Source organism: Acartia tonsa, chromosome 2, assembly GCF_053477335.1.
Source record: "Acartia tonsa isolate MP-2025a chromosome 2, ASM5347733v1, whole genome shotgun sequence".
NCBI lineage: Eukaryota > Metazoa > Arthropoda > Copepoda > Calanoida > Acartiidae > Acartia > Acartia tonsa.
In genome coordinates this window covers 27044618-27056598 of record NC_137261.1, presented here as the reverse complement: position 1 = coordinate 27056598, position 11981 = coordinate 27044618, and the positions used below count along the sequence as shown (strand labels likewise).

Sequence of the window (11981 nt, the reverse complement as noted above, 5' to 3'; positions counted from 1 at the left end):
AAAGTTTGATTCATGTCCATTCTAATATGAAACAAATTTCTCTACATGGATTTCAGGAGCGTTCGGAAGACTTGCCCTTACCTCCTACAGACACACAACCATCCCTCCTCCCACTCTTTCACTCCTACTCACACACACACACATAAAAAATACGTTGCGTGTGTGTGTTTGGATTTGAAGTACTAAAGTAGTGACTTCAAGCGCGTACATTCAATACACTGTGTGTCAATGTTTTAACAATTTTTTTTTGTGATTATCATTGTATATACTTATATGATTAAACCATAGTAATGGTTGTTTATATTTGTGTGTCTCTATATAAGGGATGCGCACACTAATGCATAAAGTGACAAATTCCCAATTTCTACAAAAGACGTGAAAAAAATGAATATGCCGGGCTCGCGGGTACAGCTGTTGTACATGCTCATGTACGGCAGCTTGTACTGCAGTACCCAAGTTAATGGTGACAAAGTGACTGTGGCGCCTCCGGTGGCACAAGTTCGAAACTTGCCAAATGATTATACAGGCTCTCGTCAGACAAATCCTAATATCCAGCCACCTCCTGGCAAATTAACGGTATTGGTTTTTATCAACTTTTACTTGGATAAACACCGTTCACGCTTTCTTGGCAGTAGCCTCGCTTCTCGACAATTTTCTTGGACTGTCATGACATTAATTTTAGATAAAATTAAATATAAGAAAACAACAGAAAAATTGTTACCAAGTTACAAACAAATTCTTAGGCTTTTTTTTCCCATTATAAAATATATGTAAAATGTATAGATCTCAGCAATTCTTGTATATTATCATACTTGTTGATCTTTCACAATTTTTATAGGATATACTTGTCGTCAATTTAGCTTGCTAATGTGGACCTTATTTATGTTTACTTCGTTCATCTAGAGGGAAGGGGATGGATGGGTGGTATTGTTATTTTAGCCAGCTGCAAGCATCACTTTATCAAAATATATGAAAATCTGGTGCAACATCCAAGTAATAATATATCGATTTTTACAACAGGGATATAATACAAGGACAGTTGGGATCATAAGTTGCGGAGCAAGAATAAGCTTGAGAGGTTTTAAAGAAGAATACCTATTTTTTGTTGTTGGAAATATATGTTTTTCAAATTAATGGATAACAAAAAATCCATGAAATTGACATTTTAGCTTAGTGAACTGATTTAATAATGATATGATTCTAAACAAAACTTCTGCCAAAAAAATCCCAAGTATAGAATAGCTGTGCTTCTATTAAAACTAAAAAAGTAAAAGAAATTAAAATTAACAGAAAATTTAAATTGGCTAATTTGTTTCTTTTCTATAGTTTTAGAGTTATTAGGCCAAAACTTATAAAATTTGCTTGGCTAGCCTAGGTGTTAGGGTTACTTTAGCCTTACATAGATATAAAGAAAAATTTTTGGAAACCTTAACTCCCAGGCTAGCCTAAGAAACTTTAAAGGACTATTATTGAAAGAATCCCTTATATCGAAGTGTAGCAAATCTTCCACGGCCCAAAAATCAATCATTTAATGATGAACTAGGGATAATACTAGTTGAACTCTCCCCCCCCCCCTTTTTAATTTTATTTTTAAAAAGAAAAAGTAACACAAAATTTTTGAATAGGGCATTTTTTCTAAGAGTGATTCTTATTGGGGTTAACACTCCCCAAATTATTTAGAAACCTTCCCAGGACCAATGAGAATCTATATTATAAACGAACCATACAATGAAGCGGTCAGCGAGATCCTATGGTACAAACAGACAGAGATCCTTTTTGAATTTATGTATCTAATCACTTCACAAAACAAAAACAAAAAAAGTTTAAGGTCAATAAAAAAGTGTTGGTTCATGATCATATAACGGATGTTTAGTTCAATCAGAGAAAAATTGATAGTCAAATAAACAAAACAAAAATCTTGTTAAGATATTTTCTTCATTGTTTTGAGTATGGTTGATTTTCTAGGGAAGTGTCCCAACCATCCATGAAAATAGTCTCAGATAAAGCCATAAAGGAAAGGAAATATTCCCTGAAAAGCAGAACCAAATTGGTATTAAACTTAACCCTGACGGACAGACAGATGTACGTACTAAGAGACATCATTCTTCATCAAAACTTTAGGGAGGGGATAATGGACTATAAATTACAATGGTACCCAATGTTTTATGATAATGTTAACATATTCGTTGGCTCAAAAACTTTGGGTACTTACCTATTTTTGATTGGTTGGTAACAAACTTAACCACCATGGATTTTTATCTTCACCTTGGTAAGTTTGTTTATGATAATTTGGATTACATTTAGATTTAAATTTATTTTCTATTCTTATCCCTAGAAAACCTTAATATTTTAAGATTGAATATGCCTTATGGCTTATTTACTGATCACAAATACCCTGGAAGGAAAAATTGTGTTTTTTAACTTTTCAAATCCGAATAAATGTTGTGTTTTGTTGTATATACATACACATAAATCAACGAATAAAATAAATATAGCCAAATTTATGCATTTACTAAAAATTAAATAAACCATATAATCTTATTTTTACATTGATATTTTTAAAAGAATCAACAACCTTTTCATAGGCGTCCAAGGGGGGGGGGGGTAATGGGGCGATTACCCCCCCTAAATTTTTTTCATTTTACACCCCACATTCTAAATTTACCCCTACCCTGGGGGTGCCGTAGGCACCCCCAACCATTTAGGAGGGGGTATTTACCCCCCCCAAACAATTTTGGGGAGGTAAATACCCCCCCAAAATAAAAAATCTCTAATAAAAAAAATTTTTGCGCGCTTCGCGCGCATTTTTAATACTATATATTTAATACAATTTAAATTTCCCCTCCCAAAAATTTTACCCCGGGGGTAAATTTTGGGGGGGGTAAACTAAATTTACCCCTGCCAACAGATTTCAGGGGGGGTAATTACCCCCCCAAGCAAATTTTACCCCCGGGGTAAAAATTTTTGGGGGGGTAAAAAAAATTTGCGGCGCGCTTCGCGCGCCATTTTACCCCCCCCAAACACGAATTACCCCCCGCCCTAAAAAATTTTTACCACCCCCAAAATAAAGGCTTGGACGCCCCTGAACCTTTTTATAATTAAAGACAGACAAACAAACTCAACAAAAAAATTTATTTTTGAAATTTCGACAAAAATAATGTTTGTATAGTTGTATTTGAAAAGCACTTATATTACAAGTTCATGGATCATCAAATATGATGTGCTGAAAATGGATTGCCTATTTCTTCAATAATTTCCAAAGTCGAACAGCAGATAACCCATTTATTACAAACGCTATTTTCAGCTACCCCGGTCAAAGGGAAAAGCTTTTTTAGCTAGTATTAATTTTTGAGATAGAACGCGGACGCTAGGTACACTTTCGGAAACTAAAATTCAGTACATCTCAAATATTGTTCTTCTCCAGGTATCTAAAGGGATAAGACAATGGCCGATAAAATTGATGACGATACACAAAATTATCCCTTCTGTAGATTAAGATTAGTGACTAAAAAGTTTGAACACTCAATTTTATGAATCAACCAATCAAAATTCACTAAAGTCCCCCAAAGTTGCAAAGCCAACGAATAAGAAAACGTAATTATAAAACTTTGGAGACTAATGAAAAAAAAACAGCTCATTATCGCCCCTCTCTTTCTGATTCTTGTCATATTTGAGTTTGTCAGAATTGGTAGTCCTGCCCTCGTGGAAGGGACTACCACGAGGGTTGAATTCTTTGCTACATAGCTTCTGTTCATTAGACATAAAAATAAATTTTTTTGTGGTTTGTTTTTAGATAATACAGATTTTTACAGTCAAGCCAGGGATCTAAAGGAATAAGACAATGTCTGATAAATTGATGTACACGACCAATGATGATACACAAAATTATTCCTTCTGTAAATTTAAATTATTGTGAACACATAACTTAATTAACCAACCACTCAAAATTCACCAAAGTCCACAAAGTGGTTGTAATAAACAGCCAATTGTCTCCTCTCTCTATGATATCAATCATAATTGATACTTTATTGTTAAAATGTTTGTTCGTCGATTATTATACGTTTTTATACAACCTAATTACTAAAAAGGGTCCTATGAATGTCAACATTTTTGTTTACAACAAGAGCCAATAGGAAAATTGCAAATTTATAATGATGTAAAAAATTGTTGGATACATAAAAATTGCACAATAATATATCAATAAAGAATATGAATTAGGATAAATTGATTTTTGCATCATTTACATTCATTTTTATGGAGTGGGGACAAAACACCTAATTTAAAAATGCCTAACTAAAAATGCCTAACTAAAAACACCTAAGTTTAAAAATACCTAATGTTAAAAACACCTACGTTAAAAACACCTAATTTAAAAATGCCTAATTTATAAATGCCTAATTTAAAAACGCCTAACTAAAAATGCCTAACTAAAAATACCTAATTTTATAAATGTCTAATTTTAAAAACGCCTAATTTAAAAATACCTAATTATAAACTATCAAAACGCCTAATTTAACAATGCTTAATTCTAAAATATCTATTTTTTTCACTAAAATACTTAAAATTTTGATAACATTAATCCAATTGGCTGATTGTTCTTGCTGAAAGATCCAATATGGTTCATCTTTACAATGAAGCTTCCCGTAGGTCATGGGAAGGTTTATAAAGCTTTTGTTGAGGTTACCAACACCTTCCAATGAGAAATCGCCCTTTGAAAAAATCTCCCCCCCTCCTCCTCCCGTTTTTTATATTTCTTCAATCTTTCTTTATAAAACTAGAACTAAAATGGGGGATGGTCAACTATCAACCCCCAAGAAAGCAACGCTACGGCTACTTAGGTTAGGGAAGAAACCAATAAAAATTAAAATTCATTTTCTTTGTCCTTCAACCTTTGATTTTACTAAATAATTTTTTTCTCATGTGAGGTGCTACAAACTAATCATAAAATTTTATTTTTAAAAGCGAAGCTTTTCTATAATTAGGGTCGGTCCGTTCGTACGTCTGTCCAGTTTTCTATTTCAAACTATATTTTGAAATTTCGGAGGGGGTCGTAACCCCCCCTTCCCCCCTAGACTAATTAAATTCCCCTCCACACTGCAATCGCCCCGAGAGAACTCTAGGGGGCATAGCCGCTGGTTTAATATATTCAACAACAGTTTTAAGATATGCTTAAAATTAGGTTTTTTTTAAATTAGGTATTTTAAAATTAGGTATTTTTAAACTTAGGTATTTATAGTTAGGTGTTTATAAAATTAGGCATTTTTAAAATTAGGTGTTTTGTCACATTAGGCATTTCTAAAATTAGGTATTTTTAAATTAGACATTTTTAAATTAGGTATTTATAAATTAGGTGTTTTGTCACATTAGACATTTTTAAAATTAGGCATTTTTAAATTAGGTATTTTTAAATTAGGTGTTTTGTCCCCACTCCATTTTTATTACGTCTGATTTTTTGCAATATTTGCAAATTTGTAGAAACGTAAAGTGTCTTTTGTGACGTCATAAAAATATTATCTGTTTTGTCTATAGCGAAGTATCTCGCTTACCACTGTACCTATATGTCTTTAAAGGAAGGAAGAGAGGAAACCCCTAAAAAGAGATAGATTTAGACGCGTTTTTATGACACCAAAATTAAAAAACTTTTCTGCAAATTTTACTTTCGTCCTATTTTTAGTAGCGAAGCTACTCTATAATTCACAATGTCCGTCCGTCCGTCTGTCCGTCTGTCCGTCCGTCTGTCCGTCCGTCTGTCCGTCCGTCCGTCCGTCCGTCCGTAATTAATGAATTGGGGGAAACGTGATTTTCTCGGCTCCTAAAAAAGACAGAGAGCTGAAATTTTTTGACAACATTCCCATCATTGAGATGCACAATTAAGTAACAAACATCGATGGCGGTCGGACTGCTTTTTTAGCAGGTTTTAGGCTATTTTTTATATTTTCCAAATTTTCTCCATATCTTTGGTGTTCATGGTCCGATTTTCAAAATTTTTTGAGTTAAAGATATCAAAATTTAATTTCCCGTCATTTAAAGAAAACAATAATGACGGTCAGACTGCCTTTTTGCAGGTTTTTGGCTATTTTTATATTTTTCACATTTTTCCCCATATCTTTGGTGTTTATGGTCCGATTTTCGAAATTTTTTCAGTTAAAGATATCAAAATTAAATTTCCTGTCGTTTGAAGAAAACAACAATGACAGTCAGACTGCCTTTTTGCAGGTTTTAGGCTATTTTTATATTTTTCACATTTTTACCCATATTTTTGGTGTTTATGGTCCAATTTTCAAAAATTTTTCAATTAAAGATATTAAAATTAAATTTCTGGCGTTTTAAGAAAAGAAACGATGGCGGCCAAACTGCCTTTTAGCAGGTTTTTGGCTATTTTTATATGTTTGACATATTTCCCCATATTTTTGGTATTTTTGGTCCAATTTATAAACTTTTTTGCATTAACAGTTTCAAATTTTTTTCCCCATTGTTATGTGCATCTAGTATGTAATTTACTTTAACAGTCTTCATCATACAAAATAAAACAAGGTTTCATTTTATTTTCTCCAATAAATCTATTCTTGATTTTAATAAATACACTTTAAATCTACTTCTACGTATTCCAATCCACAATTTTTTGTGCTTCGCTACTTATGGATGTTGTCATCCTTGTTATTTATAGTGGTGACCCTCAGTCGAAAATGATAGCATATAAGAGAATTAAATGTAAATGTAAATGAAATTTGTTAAGAATAAGGATAAAAATCCATTAAAGCTAATCTCAGCAAATGAAAAGTAAAGACTTATAAGTATAGAAGTATAATCTAGATAAATGGCCCCAGTAGTGGAGACCCTTTTGCCTGCTAGAAAATTGCCTTCTGATTTTTTTAGAAGGAATACGGCTGTGTTTATATTTCCGACGTTGTGACAAAGCCCAAATTGTTTTAAAATTGTGTCAAAAATGATCCATGTGACGTTGTAAAAATGAGGGATTATTCATTTCTTTTTAGGGGGTTTCTTTCCCACTTCTTCTCTCATCTCCCTCATTTTATTGCGTCACATGGGTCATTTTTGACACAATTTTAACATATTTTGGGCTTTGTCCGACGTTGTTAGCTTTTTTCAAAGACCAAATACGAAATCGGAACAGGGTTCCCGCCCAGTGGGCAGAAACAGTATAGAGTGTTATTGTGACAAAATAAAAATAATATGATTAAAAATCATCACGTTGAAAATATATCTACGTACTTTCTGTTATTACAAGATTTGCTACACCTTCTAAATTGTACCCTTCTGTTGTATGAATCGTCATACAAAGTTTGAACTTTATTGGACAATTATAACATCCCAAAAATAACGACCAAAGCTGTCCGTTTGTAAGTAAATTGTTTATTAAGTAATCTTTAAATATATATTTTTAGTAGCGAAGCTACTCTATAATTCACAATGTCCGTCCGTCCGTCTGTCCGTCCGTCTGTCCGTCTGTCCGTCTGTCCGTCCGTCCGTCTGTCCGTCCGTAATTAATGAATTGGGGGAAACGTGATTTTCGCAGCTCCTATAAAAGTTAGAGAGCTGAAATTTTTTGACAACATTTCCATCATTAAGGAGCACAATTGACTATAAAACATCAATGGCGGTCGGACTGCTTTTTAGCAGGTTTTAGGCTATTTTTTATATTTTCCAAATTTTCCCCATATCTTTGGTGTTTATGGTCCGATTTTCAAAATTTTTGTAGTTAAAGATATCAAAATTAAATTTCCCGTCATTTGAAGAAACAACAATGACGGTCGGACTACCTTTTTGCAGGTTTTTGGCTATTTTTATATTTTTTACATTTTTCCCCATATCTTTGGTGTTTATGGTCCGATTTTCGAAATTTTTTAAGTTATAGATATCAAAACTAAATTTCCTGTCATTTGAAGAAAACAACAATGACAGTCAGACTGCCTTTTTGCAGGTTTTTGGCTATTTTTATATTGTTCACACTTTTCTCCATATTTTTGGTGTTTATGGTCCGATTTTCAAAATTTTTTCAGTTAAAGATATCAAAATTAAATTTCTTGTAGTTTGAAGAAAACAACAATGACAGTCAGACTGCCTTTTTGCAGGTTTTTGGCTACTTTTATATTTTTTACATTTTTACACATATCTTTGGTGTTTATGGTCAAATTTTCAAAAAAATTTCAGTTAAAGATATTAAAATTAAATTTCTGGCGTTTTAAGAAAAGAAACAATGGCGGCCAAACTGCCTTTTAGCAGGTTTTGGGCTATTTTTAAATGTTTGACATATTTCCCCATATCTTTGGTATTTTTGGTCTTATTTTAAAACTTTTTGCATTAACAGTTTCAAAATATTTTTTCCCATTGTTATGTGCATCTAGTATGTAATTTACTTTAACCGTCTTCATCATACAAAATAAAACAAGGTTTTGTGTTTATTTTCTCCAATAAATCTATTCTTGATTTAAATAAATACACTTTAAATCTACTTCTACGTATTACCATCCACAATTTTTTGTGCTTCGCTACTTATGGATATTGTCATCCTTGTTTAGAAACATTTCAGGGACATTTTCATGCAATTCATAAAGAAGTTGTATCAACTTTTTTGCTTTTTATTTAAGATAGCTAGCCGGTTCTTTTAGTAAGTAGTAGATGTAAAATTTTTCATAGAATTCAGATATGCAATCGGTTTTTTTGTAGACCTCTTATTTTTTAAGTAATTTAAGTTTTTTAAAAAAATAATTAAGTCGGTTTTAAGGTACTAAAACGCAACAAAATAAAAGAAGAAAATGGCCAGTATGAACAAAAATAGTAAGATCTTTAATTTGACACCTTACTTTTAAAATTCTGTTGAGTAATTATTGAAAAAATCTATTTTTTTAACCTCGGTTTAATAAAAACTTTAGACCTAAATATTTTCTCAAACAGACATAAAAAACATGGGTTCATATATACCTTTAGAATCAGAAAAATATTACAAATCTATTCTAAGCAAAATTGAAAAAGTTTTATAAAACTATAATAAAAAAATAAGTTTATTTTAAGAATCATAATTTTCGGCTTTAAAGGGTTAGCTTGAACCAAACCTGAACCAAACCTAAACAAAAGACAATGCAATGTAGCAGATATTTTTTAAACACAAGAAACAATAATGTATTTTTAACTGCATTGTTTTGAAGTTTATAAACAGACTGATGCATATTTGTTCATAATTTTTCATTCTTTACATGTTCTTTAACATCACTATATTTATTGTAGTATCTATTGTATATATTGTATGAACGTTCTCCTTTTTAACTGGCAATTCTATAGGTTAATTTTATAGGTTGAGCTTCCCGATTTGTCAATTTTTGCGATTTGTGATTGGCTAGTTTAGTAGTTACAATTCTTAAAATAAACTTTTTATTTTTTCTATTTTTTATTACAATTTTTTAGAAACTTTTTCAATTTTGCTTAGAATAGATTCATATTATTTTTCTCATTCTAATGGTATATATGAACCCATATTTTTTATGTCTGTATGAGAAAATATTTAGGTTTAATGTTTTGATTAAACCGAGGTTAAAAAAATAGATTTTTTTAACAATTACTCAACAGAATTTTAAAAGTAAGGTGTCAAATTAAAGATCTTACTATTTTTGTTCATACTGGCCATTTTCTTCTTTTATTTTGTTGCGTTTTAGTACCTTAAAACCGACTTAATTATTTTTTTTAAAAACTTAAATTACTTAAAAAATAAGAGGTCTACAAAAAAAACCGATTGCATATCTGAATTCTATGAAAAATTTTACATCTACTACATACTAAAAGAACCGGCTAGCTATCTTAAATAAAAAGCAAAAAAGTTGATACAACTTCTTTACGCAAAAAGAAATTCAGTATTTTTATGTTTTAGAAATATCTATATTTAAATGTGTAACCGCCCCAAGCAGTGTAATTATTTATAAAACAAGGATGATAACATTCTTGAACGTTAAGTTAAACAAAACAGACGGACATTCACACTTCAAATGTAAAGTAACAGCGCATTTAAAATTACAATTCAAAAATTTGTGTAAATCCATTCCAAAATTACTTATATACAGACACCTTACATTTCAAGACTTTACTTTAGAGATGCTTAACTTAAAAAATTGTACTTCATCGCCCTAGAAATGATCATTGGAATTTGCTACGGTTTCTAAAATATGTATAACTTTTTCAGAAATCACCATGCTAAGTTTGAAGTCGATTTTCCAAATTTGAATAAATTAATCATAAGGGCTATCCGTTACGTGCAGACCACCTCGTAGTTTGAAGGACGGACAAAGTATAATGTAGAGTAGCTCCGCCCTTACTACTGGAAAAAAAAACATTAAACAAGCAATAAACAAAAAACTGAAATTGCAAGAATGAGCCAGAAGGTCAATCATTCTTTGCAAATAACAATGCCATTATCATTATAGTTAGGCTTATAAACTATAATTCCTATATACAGAGAGATTATTCTTTACGAATAATAATGTCATTATCATTATAGTTAGGGTTATAAACTATGATTCATATATACAGAGAGATTACAAATAATATTACCATTATCATTATAGTAAGGCTTATAAACTATAATTCATATATACAGAGAGATTATTCTTTACAAATAACAATACCATTATCATTATAGTTAGGCTTAAAAACTATGATTCATATAGACAGAGAGATTATTCTTTACAAATGATAATACCATTATCATTATAGTTAGGCTTATGAACTATGATTCATATATGTATACAGAGAGATTATGCTTTACAAATAATAATACCATTATTATTATAGTTAGGCTTATAAACAATGATTCATATATACAGAGAGATTATTCTTTACAAATAATAATGCCATTATTATTATAGTTAGGCTTATAAACTATGATTCATATATACAGAGAGATTATTCTTTACAAATAACAATGCCTTTATCATTATAGTTAGGCTTATAAACTATGATTCATATATACAGAGAGATTATTCTTTACAAATAATAATGCCATTATTATTATAGTTAGGCTTATAAACTATGATTCATATATACAGAGAGATTATTCTTTACAAATAACAATGCCTTTATCATTATAGTTAGGCTTATAAACTATGATTCATATATACAGAGAGATTATTCTTTACAAATAATAATGCCATTATTATTATAGTTAGGCTTATAAACTACTAGAGTTGGCTCGATATAATTATCTCCCTATTGGCTAGTTTTCTATATGCATATCTATTTCTCAATAAATCTATTTTCCTCACCCGGCATTACTATCTAAAAGAAAGTAAATATTTAATAATTTAAATGATTTTTAAAAGATTTTTTTAAATTATATTTTTTTCTTTACATTACCATCACCAAAGGGTTAATGATGATGATTACAATTTTAGTTTAATATTTGAACACACAAAATGTCGCCACAATCGAATTCTTTTAAAACGTAGTTTTCTTAAATTTATCATATTATAAATTTAAATTTTCTTTTTTATGATTAGAAATTAAATACATCAATATAAGGTAAATAGCAACATGAAATGAAAAAAATGAATTTGTTTTTAGTAAAGTAAAATAATGGGTCTTATCGTTCTGGGCAATGAGAGTTTATTATGGATTATTGGAGCACTATGAGTTTTAATCATATATTCCTTGGAAAACTTGAGCTCGTTTATAGACATTTATTTCCTATATAGATCTGACATGGATCTTGAAGCAAATAAGCAGGCCGTTTTGTACATGTTAAAAATTGGAAGATTTCATTAAATAAAAGTATTCGCAAATATACTTAGTAAATGATTCATATATACAGAGAGATTATTCTTTACAAATAATAATACCATTATTATTATAGTTAGGCTTATAAACAATGATTCATATATACAGAGAGATTATTCTTTACAAATAATAATGCCATTATTATTATAGTTAGGCTTATAAACTATGATTCATATATACAGAGAGATTATTCTTTACAA

At 30.4% G+C, this 11981-nt stretch overlaps 1 protein-coding gene across 1 annotated transcript in view; it reads left to right on the top strand.

Annotated features, from left to right (window-relative positions):
* Positions 1 to 252: 252 nt before the first annotated feature.
* The window catches only part of LOC145312489 (uncharacterized), a 57036-nt gene continuing 45307 nt past the window's right edge, over positions 253 to 11981 (top strand). The window contains exon 1 of the mRNA XM_080151747.1: positions 253 to 576. Within this exon, the coding sequence (XP_080007873.1) occupies positions 385 to 576 (192 nt within the window). The 5' untranslated portion in view covers positions 253 to 384. The remainder of the gene's footprint in view (positions 577 to 11981) is intronic.